General features: G+C 36.5%; 1 protein-coding gene across 1 annotated transcript in view; it reads left to right on the forward strand.

Moving 5' to 3' along the window:
- Nucleotides 1–21,620, forward strand: part of LOC129755091 (sodium-coupled monocarboxylate transporter 1-like) — a 33,846-nt gene extending 12,226 nt beyond the window's left edge. Inside the window, exons 2-7 of the mRNA XM_055751423.1 lie at nucleotides 2,319–2,478; nucleotides 2,565–2,630; nucleotides 2,811–3,541; nucleotides 18,135–18,309; nucleotides 18,373–18,578; nucleotides 21,080–21,620. Coding sequence (XP_055607398.1) covers nucleotides 2,319–2,478; nucleotides 2,565–2,630; nucleotides 2,811–3,541; nucleotides 18,135–18,309; nucleotides 18,373–18,578; nucleotides 21,080–21,317 — 1,576 coding nt within the window. The 3' untranslated portion in view covers nucleotides 21,318–21,620. The remainder of the gene's footprint in view (nucleotides 1–2,318; nucleotides 2,479–2,564; nucleotides 2,631–2,810; nucleotides 3,542–18,134; nucleotides 18,310–18,372; nucleotides 18,579–21,079) is intronic.
- Nucleotides 21,621–21,849: the final 229 nt, after the last annotated feature.

Below are 21,849 nucleotides of genomic sequence, written 5' to 3' on the forward strand. Positions count from 1 at the left end.
AGTTCCCTAGATATCAGAAATGAAACTAAACGACTTGTTACAAAGTTGTGTAGGAAAAAAAAGTTTTCTTAAATGTAATTTTCAAAAATTTGAACACATCAGACAGTTGAAGGTTTCAATAAAAATATGAAAATAAATCCCAAATCATCATTTGAGTCCATCTTTTTATTATGATAACGAAAATAAATCGCAGCCATCACTTGAGTCCATCTTATGTAATGAATTCAATTTCTTATCTATATTTTTCTAATCTATATTGAATTTGAAACTTAATTAAAGCATAACAGTTGATTCTTGGCAATGAATCGAGTTAAAAACACGAATATTTTTGACAAATTATAAGGTTCCTGAGCAAAGATTGATAATATTATCGCTTTTTAAATTATATCCTTTTTTCTCGATTGTCTACTGCGATGTATGCGATACATACATTTAGTGTAATATTCTACATAACAAAATTATACATCAAAACAGTGTAATATTAGATAGCATTGGCGACTCAAGTTATGTGCACGTTTTTGATGTAATAACGCAACACTTTTTTTGCTGTGTAGTGAACAAATTAAAGTAAAAAAGCGTTTTAAAATTGATTAAAGTGAAAAATCAAAAATTTTATGATGTTGAAAAATTGAGAAACAATGTGTAGATCATGTTGCAGTGCGTACATTTCAGATCAAGATGAATTAAAGGTCATAAAAGCTTATTTGGTGGTGCTCAAAAATTATAATATTTAGTCACTTGAGAACCTAGGTGGTTATTATTTAATATTTCTTTAAAGATGAAAAGGATATTTCTTTTTTGGTGAAAAATTAATACTATGGGTAGTACGAAACAAGTCCTTATGAAAATTTGTTTAAGAAAATACGTACTTATGTAGAAAAAAGGAGTGCTCATTATGCCCTGGGTGCTCGTTATGCCCTCATCTCCCCTATCAACGGCCGACTACCAAATATTGACCTTTTCAACTATTCGGTCAAACGAATATTCAACAATGATCTTAAACCTTACAACAGCAGTGTGTGGTAAAGAATGATTAAAATATGTATAAAATGGAAAATATACATTTAATGTAAACAATTATAAATATCTGAAGATAATATCAGTGTAAATCGACTATCGAAAAGCCAGTGATGAAAAGAGAGCATTGCATATCAATAAAATGATAGAGAGAGAGAAATTTGTTAAACGAGGGAACGAGAGAAAAACAATACAATGTGATCGGTCAATCTCGTTGGTCTGTGTTTGAAAAAAAAAAACCGGCAAGATTTGACTTATCTACAGTTCTTTATTGGATTTATGAGCAAGCCTGGATATATCAAGACTCAAAAGAATCTGGAATAATCTATAATCAAAGTGTTAAATGATATTTGTCAGCATTCTTCTATACAATCTACAGTGAAAGATTCACGGATACGCTGAAGATTTTTCACTAAAACAATAAGTTTGTGATGGTTGTGTTGGTTTTCCAACATTACTTATGAATATTATGTTTTCTGCCACGTCACTTTTTTAACTTCTTACATTACGTATAAATATTCAAAACAAATTTGAAAAATTTTACAAGTCTGTTGTTTTTTGAATTAAAAAATTAAATATTCGGCCTATTCGACCTATTTTGTCGAATACCAAGCTCAACTAAGTATTCGGTGAGCCGAATATTCGGCCTAACAGTTTTTTTTGGCAATATTTTGCCGGCCCAATGTTCGGTACATTTCTACAATTGATAAATAGAAAAAAATTAAGAAAGGACGGTCGGTCAAACTGTTGAAACTATAAGTCCATCGCATATTTCAATTTGCACTTCAGGTGTCTTTATCTGGTTTTAAATAGTTCATAGTTTGCATATTTAAGTTCACTGGTGTTGGGAAAAAGTGTTAGAAATTTTGACATTTTGAAAATTTTACCATGCAAAAATGTTTTCAAGATCTTGGGGCGTTGTATTTTTTTACAACACTGTTTTTATTCAAGCCGTATGTGATAGAAATATTGCTATTTTTGCATCACAGCATGCGAAACTACAACACGTGTTGTAAAAAAACTTGAAGGCCACAGTTCTTGAAAATGTTTTTACATGGCAAAATTTTCAAAATGTGCCGTAAGTGTCAAAATTTCTACCACTTTTTCCCAACACCAGTGAACTTGCTCTGAGAATCGATAGAAGTCAATACATTTTTCATTGTTCTGAATTTACATTTTTTTTCGGGTTTACTCGATTTTCTAATGAAATTATCCATTTTTCTACATCCTCTGTAAAAACTTCGTTGATACTAAAAATTAATTTGTCAATTGTCCGTTTACCATTTCCTTCCGTTTGGCAGTTTTATTTCCGGCATCTCGCTGCTGGGAACCCCAACGGAAATCTACGTGTACGGAATCCAGTACATGTACATTGTTGGCGGCGTCGTCTCGATGGGCTTCATCATGATGTACATCTACCTGCCGGTGTTCCACAACTTGCAGCTTACCTCCACCTATCAGGTAATGTAATGTCACATGGTTAAGCTAATGTGTTTGGTTTTTTTGTAATGAAAGTAATTTATGTGATTTATCTTATTTAAACGCAGTATCTCCAAACGAGGTTCGACAAACGAATGCGACTATTTGGATCGGTACTTTTTACGTTTGCCACGGTGAGTTACCCATTTGTTGCATTTTTTTTTTACTCGATCGCCTCCGTAACCCCATTGAGTAGTTTTTTTTGCTACCTGCTAGCGTGGGAGTTTTTGGGGAGAAAATTACCCCCTGCCTCGCGTAAATGAAACTGGCGTCAATGAGTGATGGTTTTTTTTCTTTTATTTTTTATTAATTAGATGGCCTGGTTGCCCATTGTGATCTACGTTCCGGCGTTGGCCTTCAATCAGGTGACGGGCGTGAATGTCCATCTGATTACGCCGCTGGTTTGCGTGATTTGCATTTTCTACACGTGCGTCGGTGGGCTGAAGGCCGTCGTTTGGACTGACGTCGTCCAGACTGTGATGATGTTTGGGGCGATGCTTCTGATTATAATCAAAGGGACACTCGATGTTGGAGGACTGGATGTGGTGATCGATCGAGCCATGGCTAGTGGACGGATTGAACTTCCGGATTTGCGATTCGATATGACCACGAGGCATAACATCTACTCATGCGTTATTGGCGGCGTCATCTACTGGCTTAAAACGAACGCTGTCAGCCAGAACATGATCCAGCGATATCTTTCTCTGCCGACGCTGAAGGACGCCAATCGAGCCTTGTGGACGTTCATCGTTGGAACTTTGTTCCTACTAGGTCTGTGCTGTTATAGCGGCCTTTTGATCTACGCGAAGTACTACGATTGTGATCCCTTGACTACAAAATTGGCCAAAGCAAAGGATCAACTGCTGCCTCTGCTAGTCATGGACACCTTAGGAGACTTCCCGGGACTTCCGGGACTCTTCGTAGCCGGAGTGTTTAGTGCAGCACTCAGCTCCCTGTCTACCGGATTGAACTCGATGTCGGCCGTGGTCTTGGAAGATTTTTTCAAACCCTTCTCAAATCGACCGCTGAGTGAGAGGGCTACTGCGTAAGTTGATATTGTTTATGAACTTTAGCATAAATTGCATCAGAGTTCATTCAGTGGCAGTGGTTTGTATGTGGGAAAAATTTCATCATCTAATTAAAAAATACGGACGAACGCTAACCTCTTCGAGATTTTTGCTGAACCCTATTCGATTTAGGAGGCCTTTAAGCGTTTAAAGTTTTAATATTGTTATCCTCAAAAATCTTCTAAGAAATCGGAAAAAAACCATAACAATTGTTGGATCGAAAGGACTAAAGAGAGCATTAAACCAATCGCCCCTTTATATAAAACACTAAAAAATAAATTGGCAAAATAAATCACAACTCGCTACAATCATAATGTGAACCATTGAACTGATAAAGAGACATTGTGGATCATGTTTTTGAATCCTCATGTTTTGAGGTAAAAAGAAAGGTCGTTTTGGTCAAAAACTCATCCATATTATTTCGCAAAATTAAAAAAAAAACATTTTCATGGATGAACATACAAAAGAAAAGCTAAGCTTGTTAGCCTAAAACATTACGAGAAAAAGTCTTCGGCAAAGTTGTAAGCTAGAAAATTTATAAAAATTGATTAACATGGCTCATTTTCAGAGTAATACGAAATATTTAAGGCAATGACCATTTAGTATCCGGCAGTCACAATTGCGTGTATTTTAAAAACCTTTTATAAGATCGAAAAACTTTCTATGAAGGAATTGAAGGTGGCAATATTCATACGAACGTGAAAATATTTAAAATATTATTTATCATTGATAATGAGAAATACTTATTTTTAAATCGCTAATTTATTGTTGCACACTTTTTTCAGCCGTGTATGAGGCTATTATCTTCACCACAGAAGCAGAACCTTTACAAAATCATGTTATTTTAAATTAATTTAACTGAAAAACCTATGCGAATATTTTTAAGAATCGTATTATACTTTCATTCACTCAGCGCAAAGAAGTTGAAGGAAAAAAATCATTAGTATTAGAGTTTTCAAGTCGACAATGATAGATTTTCGAGGCAATTGTTCAACATTATTTTCATCATGTCTCCCAGCATCGTTAATATCTCAGAAACACGTATACTTAAAAATCTGAAAAAATGTACAAGCTGGCCTTTTCTCAACCAATACAACGCTGCCAAAATTTACACATACAAACCCTAGGGATGTGTTATCCCCGAAATAAAGTGCCCGAATACTAAATAATTTAAGCCTTATTTCATTTTTCAGATAATTTTTTTTTCTCAAACAAATCTAAAAGCTCTCCGCTTACTGTATGTACTTCGCTACCGATGAGAAAAACATAATTCGTCAACTGGAATAACTATTTTTCCCTCAAACTTAGCCATTTATGCTAAAATATTAATACTGTTTATTCAATAGCTTTATCTTATATTGAATGAGTTTTTTTTTGTTTTAAAGATGTTTATTGATTTTTTGATGCATTATAATTGTTTGTTACTTTTTTGGATGATGAAATTAGCGATCAAACATCTAGAAGAAATCATTAATAGATCTTAAAATTTTCAGTTGAAGCGTTAAAAATATCTATTTGATTAGATAACTGCCTTTTCATGTGTTTTTTTAGTATTCCAAAGGTTTTAAATGGGTTTAAATGGGATATTTTCCTCGAGCACGAAGGAAATTGACATTTGAGCTATAATACTATATCAAACTGCTTAATTTCTTTATTAACATAACGTGAAATGAAGAAACAAACGTTCTAGGTTAATTTTGAATAAGAAAATTCAATGACAAAGAATTCAAATACTTTGATTTCATTTTCAGTAAACCACATTTTTTCCCGTTTCGTGTCGTAGATGGCAGCACCAACTTTCAGTTAAAACCAAAATATACACTGCCGGCCAGAAGTTTGGGATCACCCGTTAAAAAGCATGCAAGTTATGATCGTTCATATCTCAGCCGTCTTAGAACATGTTGCAAATTTTCTGATCCCATCTGAAAGATAATGAGCAATAGCTATTTCGGAGGTATTCTGCCCAGAAATAATGTTTTAGTTTTGTACCTTAAACTTAACCTAAAGTAAGAACATTTTCAAAAAAATCGAACTCAATACTCAAAGCACATCATCTCGGGATCAGGTGGACCAAATTTGAGTTGCATTAGAATCCTTATTCTTTACTTTTAAAAACACAATAAAAAAAATTGTGCAAATATTTTAGAATGTACTTTTAAATAATAAAATAGACACTTAAGTTATCGGCCAAAAGTTTGGGATCATTCTTTTAAAAACATGCAAATTTATCTCATTCATATCTTTTTCATCTAACATTGTATTGCAGATCTGAAGGGTTCATTTGGAAGCTTAGGAATTGTTGTTTTTTCATAAATTCATTCAATAATTATATTTTAAAGTTTTAACCATATAAAATTCAGAATCATAAGTGTGAACTTCCGAAAAACAATTAATTTCAGTTGAATTTTTTATGGATATCACATTAAAATATAATTGTTGAATGAATGTATTGAGTGCGATTTTTTGAAAATGAACTAACTTTAGGTTATGTTTATTATACAAAACTAAAACATTATTTCTGAGCAAAAAAACCTTTGAAATAGCTATTGCTCATTATCTTTAAAATAAGATACAAAGATTTGCAATATTTTCTAAGAAGGCTGAGATATGAACGATCAAAATTTGCATGTTTTTCAGTGGGTGATCCCAAACATTTGGCCCGCAGTGTAACTCAATATTGATTTTCTGGGTAAGATAATACTCACAATCATCATTTCAAAATAGTTTTCCGACATAGTTTTATAAGAGTTCACGATGAAGAAAGTTTTCTGGGTTTTCAAAAACTCACCAGCTCAAAAATTTACCATCGCCGAAGCATCTGCTCAACTCCACTTTTGATCAAATGCAAGTAGGTAGGTAGGTATGATACTAATAATATTGCTTGCCATCTGGGCTATGAAGTTTTATTGGAAAGAACAACATTTTTCTGATTTTCAGTCCAAGAAATTAACTTTTTATTAATCTTGATGCAATTCTAATTGTTTGATTTAGTGGTCTTAGAACTTTCAAAACTGAATCAAAGCAACTTGCTTTGATTCAGTAAAGTTATTTAACCAAGTAGGCTCACAACACATCATCCAACACACCATCTCAATTCCGGAAAATTGAAAATGGCTCGCAATTCTGTTTAACAGCAAGATTGGGCTGCAATCTTCGATTTAAATCAGAAAAAAAGTGTTTTACTGGTAAGAAAGATTATAATTTTTTAAATAAGAAGCCTGTTTTTAAACAAAAAAAAAATAAAAAAAATAAAAAAAAATAAAAACAAAAAAAAGGCTGCAATCTTCGATTTAAAGCAGAAAAAAAGTGTTTTACTGGTAAGAAAGATTATTATTTTTTAATAAGGAGCCTGTTTTTTTATTCCTTTATAGCTGTACATCTGTTTTTCCTCGTCTCAAGTCATGTTCATGAAGAATTTTAGCAGTATGATGAAGTATTATAGCTCAAGTGATGAATTTCTTAGTGTTAGAAGAAAATCTCTTAAAAACCCCTTTAAACCTTAGGAATACTAACAAATGCTTAGAAGTTTAAGAGGTTGTATATCAGACACAACCACAAGGTTTACGTAGAATTACGGCATCTTTTTTCAATTTCACAAAACTTAATAAATAATTTAATACGAATTTGTTAAATTTTAACTTTTATATTTTTTCTTGTTATAGCTAGTGTCATTTCTAGTCAGCCCTAACCCCTTAACACGCAACATGTTAACCAAATATGCCCCAGCTCCAGCGCCGACTCTAAGCTAGCCAAGCTCAAGTTGAACTTTCATGTGTTTAGTTCAAAAGTTGCTGAGCAACTAATCGAAATCGCTCAAATTTTGATTTTATATGCCGAAAATATCTTAGTGCGCGCAAAATGAAGGAAAAGTTCAAAGCATAATAACGAAAAAGGGTGGAGCACACGTGTGAGTATCGACGAACAAAAACTTGCTTTGATCCATTGGTTTTTTTTCCGGATCAATTTAAAATACACTGCCGGCCAAAAGTTCGGGATCACCCCTTTTCAAAACATGAAAACATACTTATCAAAACACATTTGTTAAATTTTGAGCAATAGATTGCATTGTGCTTCGAATTATCAAAATAGCTACTTACACTGATGAACATAAACATCCGACACTTTTAATGTTCTGTTGAAATTTTTGTTGTTTTAACGTAATCTTTCCTCTTAATTTTATCCCCTATGATAAAGAACATTTCCTTGAATCTATTCACATAAAAAACATGCAAATATGCCAAACTTTTTTGAGATCATGTAAATGCGATGAGTTAGCATGTGACGAATACTTATGTCCATCTGCTTAATGAAAAGTTCAAGTAAAGATCGATTATTTCCCGATCGTTTTCACCAAGATTTAAAAAATCCGGGAATTTTTTTCGTCTTAAGCACTGTCATCTAACGAGTTCATGCGAATTGGTTGGGCTTAATATATTATTTTTGCCAATAACTTAAGAAAAAATGATATGCAATGTGTCATAAATTTGGTGAGATATGGCCACAAAAATTTGTTTCCAAACTTTTGGTCGCCAGTGTAGGTACACCAACTACTCTAGGGAAGTAAACAGCAGCGCACAGATAATTTACACATCCGCTACATCCGACCTTCGGGGAGAATGACCAAAAACTTAATGAAACCGGGACAGCGCAATCGTTGCCCTTTTATAACTTCGGATCTGGTGCAGTTTGGATCGACTGTCGGGGTTTTTTCACTCGGGTGTTTTGCCCACCAATTTGTATTTGCGTTTTATTAGTATTGGTGTACCAACACATAGCCGACCCAAAATGATGTACGGAAAAGATGTCTGTTAAAGAGACGTTTTTCGTGACGCGTGATCTGTTCGCGAATTTCAATTTGCCCCCCTATAGTGTTGCCGTAAGACGTAATTCTACGTCAAAAATGCAGTTATTTATTTAAATTAGTCGTAGAAGCATTATTGATAAATTTTTCTCAGAAAATTTAGAGAAATTATAATGATTTTTTAAGAAAAACCAAAATCGTTATATGCTTATTTTGCACAATTTTTCATATTTTTGATTCTCAACGAAAGTAGCTTTACTAAAAAAAAACTTATGCTTGATTTATCCTGTCAAGAATTTTAAACAAACTGTAAAAGAAATTGTACGTGAAAATCAGCACTTTGTCCATTCGAATGAGAAGCCCTCCTGACACTTTGAGTACACCTTGTAAGACTCGCAACCGTGTTGCTGTGCAACTGAGTTTCCCACTTGGTTCACTCGACAATTGTATTATATCGAATTTCGATCTTTTCCGATAACTCGGTTTGTCACCAACGAAATATACAACGAACATCCAACTTAAATGAAACTTGAATTTTATTCTTAGTTGGAAAAGTCTTGTGTTTCGCGCGCGATCAGACACAATGTGTTGCCTCGGTGAAATCTGCAGTCGAATAGACCGATCAGCTCGAGAACGATCGAACACATCAGTTCGATTTTCTACCTAGCTATTGTTTCGCATTGTGTTTGATGTGTGTTACATTTGTGTGGCTAGATGAAGTGTGGAACAAAATTTGCTAATCAAAATTTAAATTCATATCAGTGATTCTCAATTTTACTAACAAACATACCGGTCGCCTGAATTGCCTAATTTGATTATGGTATTTTGTGTATCACTTTACTTTGCATTTCTTGCACTTTGAATCTTTCACGTTGAAATTCTATCACGCTGCTCTCTTCCTTCGGTATAAATATGTTGACCTTCGATGTCGGTTGCCTCTAGATGGATATCCATTTGAAGTACATTCACGTTGACCTCGACCTCGACCTTGACCTCGACCTCGACCTTGACCTCGACCTCGACCTTAATCTCGGCCTCGACCTCGATATCGACCTTGACCTCGTCTGTTGTTGGGTTGTTACTCGTCCTCGTTGACCTTCTCGTTGTAGTCGATGTTGTACCAGCCGTAGAAGGAGTTGTTAATGGAATCACAGTGTGTCGCAAACTGGCCACATTTGCTATACACCGCGGTTCGATGGCGCCTCCGTCAGGCGTGTTCCAGCATGGTCACCGTCCTCTTCGTTTCCGTCGTCTCGATGCATCGTCGAACGTGCAATCACAGCCATGGATCTGTGAACACGCAGCAGTTAGATCTTGCCAAAAGGATGAAATTGTAAAGTGGAACATTGATACTTATCTGTGCCCGGAGCCCAAGGCTCCGGGGGACGTGACAAAGCCTTATTGCTGGAACCGCCTGATCTGCTACTGCAGATTGATGTCTTATTGCTTTGTGTTGCCAGCTGTGGAGCTGACATCCTCGCCTTGTTCTGTTTCGTCGTTTTCTTCTGCGCCGGCCGCCGTGCTGGAATGCCGGACCGGCGGTAGGTGATCCTTGTCCACTTCAATGGGAAGCAGACACAATTTGTGAATGGATCGTGTGAATCGCCCGTTCGCTGTTTCAACTGTAGCTACTCGCACCAGGCCGTCATCACCTGGGTGCACAGCTACAACTCGTGCTAGTTGCCACTTGAGGGGTGGCAGGTTCTCTTCTTTGATGATCACCATTGAGCCAACTGCCAGATTCTTTGTAGCAGTGGTCCAACGGTAAGTCTGCTGTAGTGTCGTCAAATATTCGCATTGCCACCGCTTCCAGAAATGCTGGGAAATCTGCTGCACTCGTTGCCATTTGGCAAGCTTGCTGGGTGGGATGTCTGTTCTGTCTGGCTCAGGTAAGGAATTTATTGGCCGACCAATGACGAAGTGACCCGGAGTCAATGCTTGTAGGTCTGACGGATCAGTTGACAAGGGTGTGATTGGACGAGAGTTGAGACTGGCTTGCACCTTAGCCAGGGCGGTGATGAACTCTTCGCAATCCAATTTCGCATTCCCCACAATGCGTCTCAGGTGGAATTTCATAGATTTCACACAGGCCTCCCACAGACCCCCAAACGACGGTGACCTCGGCGGAATAAAGTGGAACTGAATGTCGTCCTTTCGACAGAAGTTTCGAACCGCATCCTTATGTTGCTCAGAAAGGAACAGCTTTTTGAGCTGGGCTAGTTGATTGCATGCTCCTCGAAAGTTTTTGGCATTGTCGCAATAGATATTGGAGGGTTTTCCGTGGTTCGAAATGAATCTCTCAAGAGCGGCCACAAATGCGGGGGTGGTTAAGCTCATGACTAATTCCAGCTGGACAGCCTTCGTGGCTAGGCATACGAATACAGCCACATACGCCTTGGTAGCTGTTACTCGGCGGATGCCAGAACGAATGTACATTGGGCCAGCGAAATCTACGCCGACATTTTCGAAAACGAAGCTGCTTGTGATTCTATCGGCTGGTAAGTTGCCCATTTGCTGCACTATGGTATGGGGTTTCGCACGGGTACAAGTTACGCAGGTGTGAACAATTCGTCGAACTAGGTCACGACCGCCTAGTGGCCAAAAACGTTGTCGGATTGTGGCAAGAAGTAGTTGTGGGCCACCATGGAGAGTTCTTAGGTGTTCTGACCGGGCGATTAAGTCTGTGAAGGGATGTTTCTTGGGCAAAATCAGTGGATGTTTGGCATCAATGGCGATGGGAGCATAATGAAGACGACCTCCCACTCGAATAAGTCCATCGATTAGTTTCGGTTTCAAGTAGCGAAGTTTCGACGAAAACGCTAACGGTTTATCATTCTGTAGAGCAGCTATTTCAATTTTGAAGTTTTCACTTTGGATGTGACCGACTATTTTCAGCAATGCGGAGTGTTTTTCATCGACGGTGAGTGGACCTGAACGACCTTGATTGGGCAATGAGCGAATGTTGTGGGCGAATCGCAACCCCCAGGCTGCCACGTAGATCAATTGGTTCAGTGATGAAAATTGCGCAGTAAATTCTTCTTCTTCGGGGGAGATGGTCGCTGCTAGGGCTACAGCCTTCCTCGGGTTATATTCAAGAGCACTTTGATGAGCATTCTCTTTGACTTTAAATTTTGTTGGCCAGGGTTCACTTTGGGTTGCCAACCACTTTGGTCCGTTCCACCACAGAGAAGAATTAGACAAATCAACCAAGTCTAGACCACGGGATAAAAGATCGGCTGGGTTATCCTCGCTGGGTACATGATTCCATGTCGCATGGGGTGTTAGTTCCTGGATCTCTGCCACTCTGTTGGCGACGAATGTTTGCCATGACGACGGTGGAGCCGAGAGCCAGCAAAGCACAACTGCCGAATCTGTCCAAAGATAGATTGTCGCCTTGATATCGATGATTTCCGTTGTGTTCTCTAATTGATGTGCAAGTAGTAGAGCTCCGCACAGCTCTAATCGGGGTATGGACTTGTTATCGATGGGTGCAACTCGGGATTTGGCTGTGAGCAATCTAACAGTGCATGACCCATCCGGTGCAATTGAACGCAGATATAGACACGACCCGTAAGCAGCCTCTGATGCATCGCAGAAACCATGGATCTCGATTTTTGTTGACTTTCTTAGCGATAGAGCAAATCTGGGTACAATTAGTTTCGAAAGTTCCCCAATTTGAGTCTGGAATTCACGCCACTCTTTTTGAAATGCTGCTGGCAGTGGTGTGTCCCAATCAATCTGATGCTTCCACAATGCTTGCATGAATATTTTTGCCCTTGCCACAAAAGGACCGATCAAACCCAATGGATCGAAGAGACTTGCCAATTGCGAGAGGACTACACGTTTGGAGAACGATTCTGATAATTTCCACTGCGGCTGTTTGAAACGAAATTCATCGGAAGAGGTGTTCCATCGCAATCCAAGAGTGGTAACAGAGCTTTCATGGTCTAGCTCTAGCTCTTCTTCCTCTCGCTTGTTTTGTAGAGGGATTTCTCGAAGCACTTCCGTGCAATTAGATGCCCATTTTGCTAATTTGAAGCCTGCCGACTTCATCAACTCGTCAAGCTGTTTGACGGTTTCTTTCAACTCCTGCACTTCTCGACTTCCGGTGAGGACATCGTCCATATAAAATCCCTTATGTACGACTGCTGCGGCCAAGGGATAATTAGTAGCCTCGTCTTCTGCTAGCTGCTTCAGCACTCTGGTGGCTAGGAAAGGCGCACAGTTAGTGCCGTAGGTAACAGTTAAAAGCTGATATGTCTTCAAGGGCTCGTCGGGAAATTGCCGCCATAGGATTCTCTGTAGCGGCTGATCTGTGGGGTCGACTAGAATTTGCCGATACATTTTGGTAATGTCGGCTGCTACAACGTAGGGAAACATCCGGAACCTCAAAATTATTGCCACAAGTGTATCTTGAATAGTTGGTCCATCGTTAAGAGAAAGACCCGACTTGGATTTACACGATGCGTCGAAAACTGTCCTCAATTTCGTTGTTGTACTCTCAGGGCGTAAAACAGCATGATGCGGTAGAAAATATTGGGGTGTGTCACTTTGTTCTTCATCGTTGATTTCTCTCATGTGCCCAAGAGTCTCATATTCGGCCATAAATTGGAGATATTGTACCTTTAACTCTGGAGTAGCCTGCAATTTGCGTTCCAACAAATAAAATCGACGTTCCGCATTAAACCGGTTGTCCTGAAGACGACCAACCAGATCTGTTCTTTTAGGGAGTTTCACCACATACCGACCTTCCGAATTCCGCACTGTGTTGTCAACAAAATGCTTTTCGCAAGCTTTTTCATCCAAGGACCATCCTCGAAGATCATGACTGGTCTCCAAATGCCAAAATCGTTTCACCATGTCATCTAACGTCTTAGAGCGGCTGAGATTGCAAAGAGCCTTTTGGGTAAAATCCTTTCCGAAACCTCCGGAGACGACCCACCCTAATAAGGTGTTTTGCAAAAGAGGTAATCCGTCACCGAGTTCTATACGACCGTACTGAAGAATGCGGAAGAAATACTCAGCACCAACGATTATATCAACCGCTAGACTTGTGAAATGTAGGATCAGCGAGTGTTGTCTGTTCAGGAATAGGCCAATCTGCGATGGGAACATCCTCTATTGGCAATTTTACTGTGATATCTGGGAGCACCAACACTTGTAATTTAACACGGAAGTCGGAATGCAAGGAGGAAATTTCTACGCTGACGCTGATTTTCCAATGCCAGAAATAACAATCGGGAATGGGGTTCTTCGGCGAGGTAGTTTTAATTTCTGACATAGATCGTGGGAGATAAAATGACACTGTGAACCTGAATCGAGTAAACACCTTGTTCGTAGAATTTTGCCTTGTCCGTCCTCTACATTGGCAAACGCAGTTGGTAGCAGAACGACTTGTTGCGGGGACTGATTTGTTTGGGAAGTGTAGGACGCTTGGATTGCTGGAGTAGCGGAAAATGAAACACCTTGTTGACTTGCACTTTGGGAATTTGCACTTTGTTGACCTGCACCTTGATGAATCGCACCTTGCTGACTTTGGCTTCCGCGCTGTTGTTGCTGCCCGCTAAATTGCCTGTTTTGTTGACCAGACGAATAATTGGAACCACGCTGTTGATCGGCTCGAGAATCATGAAGAAGAGTGTTGTGTTTCTGAGGACACTTGCTACAATTCCGCGAAGGGCAGGAGCGGAATGTATGTTTCGTTGTACGGAGGCAATTAGTACACAAACCCTTGCTGTTGACGAGATCATATTTTTGTCGAAGAGATAGATGGAGGAACCCCGGACATTGGTAGATGTAGTGCATTTGGCCACATTGATAGCACCCGTTCGATGTTGTATTTGACCGATCAGACCCAGATGTAAAATGCGACGCTACACGAACGGAGCTGCTAGCTCTTGGATTACGTTCGAATTTGGAAGAAGAAGAATATTGCCTTGACGTAGGAAGAACTTTCGCATACCCTTGTAAAAAGCCCAGCAAATCTTCATAAGATGGCATAGTATCTCCTTCAAACTCCTTCTTCGTTGTGCTATCACTGTATTCCCTCGAGTCGATCGCATTGCAATGCCGGTCCCACTCACGCTTTGTGTTGGAATCAAGACGAATGTAGAGATCAAAAACTAAGCGAGAACTCCACTGATCGACTGGTTCTCCAAGTCTGCGAAGATTTGCCAAATGCTCCTCAAAACTGTCGATTAATTTTAAAAGTTCATCACTGCTCTCTCTCTGCATTGCTGGAGTGTCATGAAGACCTTGAATATGACAAAAAACTAAACGACGTTGGCTTTCATATCGGCGAATCAGCAGTTTCCAAGCCGTGTTGTAGCCCTCTTCGCTCACTTCAATGTGGCCGATCAAACGGGAAGCTTCACCTTGCACAAGACTTTTAAGATACTGCAACTTGTCCACACCTCTGATTTCCGGACGACTTACAACACCAGCGTAGAAACTATCACGGAAAGAAACCCAATCTTCCGGTCGACCACTGAATTTCAGGAGCGGCAGTTCGGGATAGCGAATGGCGGAGCCTGTGGGGGCAGAAGTTCCTTGGGGAAGAGGCGGAGCCGGTGGAATGGGGCCAGATTGTTGTTTGGGGAGTTTTGATTGCAAAGCCACTTTGAAGTTGAAATAATATGTTTCAAACTTGAAGCGTTCTTTCTGAACAGAAATTACCTCGGATTTGGACGAATAGGATTCCAGTTCGGCTGCGACTTCTATTCTTCCAGTTTGTCTAACCTTACCTGAGCCTGACATTGGTGATCCTCCGGTTTGTATTTGTTCAGGAAAATTTCCATTCCATTAGACTCCATCAAGTTTGAGAGCCGCTGACGGAGTTTGGCTACGATCAAATCCTTTCCTTCTTCGTCGCTCATCGTTTCGCCGTTCCTTCGCTCCGATGTGCGAAGCAACCCACTCACCAGCAATATGGCAAATTACCGACGGCAAAATTTTGTGATGCTGGTAATGCCGATCACTTTTGGCTATATCTGCTAGCCGATCACTTTTATCTGCTTACTCAGGAACGCTTTCTTTTCTTTCTCTTCTTTCTTTACCCCTGATCACTCTTGGCCGTTATATTTCCAACCACGTGTGCTCAATCACACTTTTCTTGCCTTGCAACGGTGTGATTTACACCTTTATTTGCCCAAATTTCGCGTTATTTCAGGGCTATATTTCGCCATATATTCACTTTGCGGGAACACGTGGCCCAGAAACCCAAGCCAATTCCCACCACAATGGATCTTTTCACTATGGACAATGGCTTCACACAAAGGCTTTCGCACAATAACCCCAGGCCGCCTACAAAATGGCGTCAATCACGTTGTGATTTCCACGCCTTGTAAGCTTTATTCTTCGCGGTTTTTCACTTGTCGTGATAATTTTCACGGAAAAGGCTCTCATCCGGCTCGAAGGACCATTAATGTACGTGAAAATCAGCACTTTGTCCATTCGAATGAGAAGCCCTCCTGACACTTTGAGTACACCTTGTAAGACTCGCAACCGTGTTGCTGTGCAACTGAGTTTCCCACTTGGTTCACTCGACAATTGTATTATATCGAATTTCGATCTTTCCCGATAACTCGGTTTGTCACCAACGAAATATACAACGAACATCCAACTTAAATGAAACTTGAATTTTATTCTTAGTTGGAAAAGTCTTGTATTTCGCGCGCGATCAGGCACAATGTGTTGCCTCGGTGAAATCTGCAGTCGAATAGACCGATCAGCTCGAGAACGATCGAACACATCAGTTCGATTTTCTACCTAGCTATTGATTCGCATTGTGTTTGATGTGTGTTACATTTGTGTGGCTAGATGAAGTGTGGAACAAAATTTGCTAATCAAAATTTAAATTCATATCAGTGATTCTCAATTTTACTAACAAACAGAAATCATTGACAATTTTCAATCATTCATATTTTAACAAGCAAATACCATAGTGATATTTTTGTTGTTTTGCTCACTGTATATGGGCTCGTATGCAGTAGGGAGCTTAAATTAAGGACAGTACTATATAAAATCAATCCAGACCAGATAAATGAAACAATTCTAACTTTATATTCACTAGGTTGTTCCATACAATTTTCAATACACTTTTAAATGTATAACTATTAAACTGTAAAACACATTAAAATGTATAACACATAACAAAGAGTAGAAACCAAAATAACAAAAATTTCTGAAATCAACATAAATTTGAACAAAGAAAAAAAACTAAATGGAAAATTCTATTTTCTGTATTGTACTATCATTTGTGAATTTTTTAAAGTTTTTTACTCTTTTGTAATATTTGTAATTCTTATAATTTTTGTAGTTTTTGTAAATTTAGTATATTTTGTCATTTTGTCATTTTGGTCATTTTGGTCATTTTTGTCATTTTTGTCATTTTTGTCATTTTTGTCATTTTTGTCATTTTTGTCATTTTTGTCATTTTTGTCATTTTTGTCATTTTTGTCATTTTTGTCATTTTTGTCATTTTTGTCATTTTTGTCATTTTTGTCATTTTTGTCATTTTTGTCATTTTTGTCATTTTTGTCATTTTTGCCATTTTTGTCATTTTTGTCATTTTTGTCATTTTTGTCATTTTTGTCATTTTTGTCATTTTTGTCATTTTTGTCATTTTTGTCATTTTTGTCATTTTTGTCATTTTTGCCATTTTTGTCATTTTTGTCATTTTTGTCATTTTTGTCATTTTTGTCATTTTTGTCATTTTTGTCATTTTTGTCATTTTTGTCATTTTTGTCATTTTTGTCATTTTTGTCATTTTTGTCATTTTTGTCATTTTTGTCATTTTTGTCATTTTTGTCATTTTTGTCATTTTTGTCATTTTTGTCATTTTTGTCATTTTTGTCATTTTTGTCATTTTTGTCATTTTTGTCATTTTTGTCATTTTTGTCATTTTTGTCATTTTTGTCATTTTTGTCATTTTTGTCATTTTTGTCATTTTTGTCATTTTTGTCATTTTTGTCATTTTTGTCATTTTTGTCATTTTTGTCATTTTTGTCATTTTTGTCATTTTTGTCATTTTTGTCATTTTTGTCATTTTTGTCATTTTTGTCATTTTTGTCATTTTTGTCATTTTTGTCATTTTTGTCATTTTTGTCATTTTTGTCATTTTTGTCATTTTTGTCATTTTTGTCATTTTTGTCATTTTTGTCATTTTTGTCATTTTTGTCATTTTTGTCATTTTTGTCATTTTTGTCATTTTTGTCATTTTTGTCATTTTTGTCATTTTTGTCATTTTTGTCATTTTTGTCATTTTTGTCATTTTTGTCATTTTTGTCATTTTTGTCATTTTTGTCATTTTTGTCATTTTTGTCATTTTTGTCATTTTTGTCATTTTTGTCATTTTTGTCATTTTTGTCATTTTTGTCATTTTTGTCATTTTTGTCATTTTTGTCATTTTTGTCATTTTTGTCATTTTTGTCATTTTTGTCATTTTTGTCATTTTTGTCATTTTTGTCATTTTTGTCATTTTTGTCATTTTTGTCATTTTTGTCATTTTTGTCATTTTTGTCATTTTTGTCATTTTTGTCATTTTTGTCATTTTTGTCATTTTTGTCATTTTTGTCATTTTTGTCATTTTTTGTGTTTCTTTTTGCGAAATCTCTGAATTGTTCTTCATTCGAAAATTGTAAAATTTTATGGAATGTTTTTAAAAACCTTTTTTCATATGCTTCATTTCATTATTTTTTTTTTTATGTTTTTCCCTTCTGTAAATACAATCAAGCGCAAGATATCATAAAAATTGACTTTTTTCTCCCAAGGATCATCATGCGATCAGTTGTGGGAGTTTTTGGAGTCATCTGCGTCTGTCTGGTGCTTGTGGTCGAAAAGCTTGGTGCCGTTCTTCAACTGTCGATGAGTTTGGGAAGCGTAAGTAATGGACCTCTTCTGGGGATCTTCACTCTCGGAGTATTGATCCCATGGGCCAATGGAACTGTAAGTATTTTTTTTCTCTAAAATCTTGTTCCGAACAACTATTTTAATTGTTTTTATCAACAGGGTGCGATTGTGGGAGGAACGATCGGGTTGGTTGTGATGGCGTGGATTTGCTTTAAGGCACAGATCGCCATCGCCACTGGAGAAATGACGTTCGAAACCAAGCCGGTGGATACGCAGGGTTGTAGCTATCACTTTATAGCGTCTGAACCGATGAGTATGCTGGCGATGAACACGACGACGACGTCCACTCAAGCGACGCCGGCGAGGTAAGTTAAATGCATTTTGCTGGATGCACTTAAAATATTTGGGATTTTTTCGTTTGTTTATTTGTTTGTGTACTTGACGAACAAGTGCATTCTGTTTAGACTGTTGCACCGTATTGTTTTGGTTTGAAAAACAACTGAAACAACTGACCGTTGCAGTTCATAACATTTTTTTGTGTACATAACTGGGAACCCCCATTCATTACCGTGTGTAGTAAATTTGTCAGTTTTGACTATCTACTTCGCCAAATGAATTTTATTCAAATGACCTATAATTGAAATGTTGATGGAAAGATAAAAGCTTTGATTGCAAATGCAGCGTTTTAATGTCAAACAGAAACGTGAGGTCTGTTATTAACAAATTAGTGCACTTACCTTAACATCCCGTTACATCAAATGGCCTAAACAATTCAGTGAAAGGTCTATAATTATTGAAATTTCTATAAGTTGTCTTCATTAAAGAACTTCACGGATTAACATAGAATGTTTATGCATTGGTTTACTTTATGTGTCTGAATATCTTACATTGATAGTGCCATAAGCTATGCAAATTAGACATTTTAACGACGATTTCATTAGAAAAAACATTTTTTCACATATGGTTTTGTTCTAAACTATTTTTGATTTAGCAGTGACACTTTTTCTGGAATCACTCTGGAAGCCATAGACTGTGTCGATTTGGGGTCAATTTTGAATTTATCAAGACTAAAAAACTTTGCTTTGGTTCAAAATTCCTCCATACTTTTTTGTAAAATTTGTAAGTAACGTTTATATTAGTAAATTTGAACTTTTTTGTTTGCATGAATATTTTGTTCTGAAAAATCATCATCATTTAAGTTTCTAGTAAAGAACCGAGTCTGCTTATAGTTTTTATACCAATTTATAAATTATATAAAAAGAATGTTCCGTTGAACAGCTTTGTCAAAGACTGTAATTTCGTATCTAATTAGACAAAAAAGCTGTTTATACTCTGCTGATGTGCTCTGATACAAAATGAGATTTGAAGTGATTTGTCTAAAAATCTCACTTTATTCGAAAAAAGCTTAGATTTTGTTCAGATTTGTCTGGATCTTATCCGAATTTTAGGACACATTTAAGAAAATCTAAAACAAAACAACAATAATTGACAAAACTAGCGAAACCGAAAAATCTTCCACAAAATTTCAAAATTATCAAAAACGGCAAAAAATTATAAAAGTAAAAAGTATAAATGATAGAATTGTCTAAATTTAAAAAAATTTAAGTCGACGACAAAACTGACAAATTTAACAAAAAATAAGACAATGAATGAACTGATCAAATTTGAAAAAGTGAAAAAATTTACAAAAATAAAAAAAAGGACAAAATTGACAAAATTAACAAAATTGACAAAATTGACGAAATTTTTAAAAAATTGAAAAAATTGACAAAATTGACAAAATTGACAAAATTGACAAAATTGACAAAATTGACAAAATTGACAAAATTGACAAAATTGACAAAATTGACAAAATTGACAAAATTGACAAAATTGACAAAATTGACAAAATTGACAAAATTGACAAAATTGACAAAATTGACAAAATTGACAAAATTGACAAAATTGACAAAATTGATAAAATTGATAAAATTGACAAAATTGAAAAAATTGACAAAATTGACAAAATTGACAAAATTGACAAAATTGACAAAATTGACAAAATTGACAAAATTGACAAAATTGACAAAATTGACAAAATTGACAAAATTGACAAAATTGACAAAATTGACAAAATTGACAAAATTGACAAAATTGACAAAATTGACAAAATTGACAAAATTGACAAAATTGACAAAATTGACAAAATTGACAAAATTGACAAAATTGACAAAATTGACAAAATTGACAAAATTGACAAAATTGACAAAATTGACAAAATTGACAAAATTGACAAAATTGACAAAATTGACAAAATTGACAAAATTGACAAAATTGACAAAATTGACAAAATTGACAAAATTGACAAAATTGACAAAATTGACAAAATTGAAAAAATTGACAAAATTGACAAAATTGACAAAATTGACAAAATTGACAAAATTGCCAAAATTGACAAAATTGACAAAATTGACAAAATTGACAAAATTGACAAAATTGACAAAATTGACAAAATTGACAAAATTGATAAAATTGATAAAATTGACAAAATTGACAAAATTGACAAAATTGACAAAATTGACAAAATTGACAAAATTGACAAAATTGACAAAATTGACAAAATTGACAAAATTGACAAAATTGACAAAATTGACAAAATTGACAAAATTGACAAAATTGACAAAGTTGATAAAATTGACAAAATTGACAAAATTGACAAAATTAACTAAACTGATAAAATTGATAAAATTGATGTTTACTTTAAATAACCTGACATTCATTTTTTTTTCATATCGAACCTTGACTGATCCGACCCAGTGCTGAGCCTATGACAATTGGATTGAAAACTTTGATTTTAAACTTTTGTTTTTTCTCCATACTTTTACAGTGAACCTGAATTCGCCCTCTACCACATCTCCTATCTGTGGTACACCCTGATGGGGGCCCTTATAACGATGGTCATTGCCGTGATAGTTTCCTTCATCGTCGGAGCCAACGACCCCTACAAGATGAACCCAAAACTGTTTTCGCCTTGCGTGGAGCGGATGCTGGATCGTCGGAGGGACAAGAAAAAGCCGGCTGAAGACAACGAACCTCGCCTAGAAGTTCTAGAAACCAGACACTAAGTAACAACTAGTCAGTATTAGTTTGTTCTTTAATTTCGTTTTTTGTAGGATCTCTCTCTCGAATTCTTCAATTTGTAAAACGAGAATTACTAGTATTGTAAGGAAAAATTGTTGTCAGAGATATTTGAATAAAACTGTCCCCAATCTGAGTAGATTTATGCTACGGTCACACAATATGGACAGCACCCACTTTTGACTCCAAGTCGATGCCATAAATCTCGCCAAAATATCACCAACGGACTTCAAACAAGAAAAAGTTCGTTTGAAAAGGATAGGCAAAGTACCAAGTGCAAGGAAAGAAAAAAAAAATAAAACAAAATTAAAAGTAAATATTTGGTATTTTCTTGTGACCGAAACCCGAAAACCGCAACAATCGACCATCACCATCACTGAGGAGGAGGGTTAGCAATATCAAGTTCGAAGAATAACGACGATTCTCGTTTTTTTTGGCTTTAGAAAAATTATGGTCCGAGTAAGAAAAAGCGATGGATAAAAAAATAAAAAAAAACGCGAAGGTGGACTTTCGCATCGA

This window comes from Uranotaenia lowii, chromosome 3 (genome assembly GCF_029784155.1).
Source record: "Uranotaenia lowii strain MFRU-FL chromosome 3, ASM2978415v1, whole genome shotgun sequence".
NCBI lineage: Eukaryota > Metazoa > Arthropoda > Insecta > Diptera > Culicidae > Uranotaenia > Uranotaenia lowii.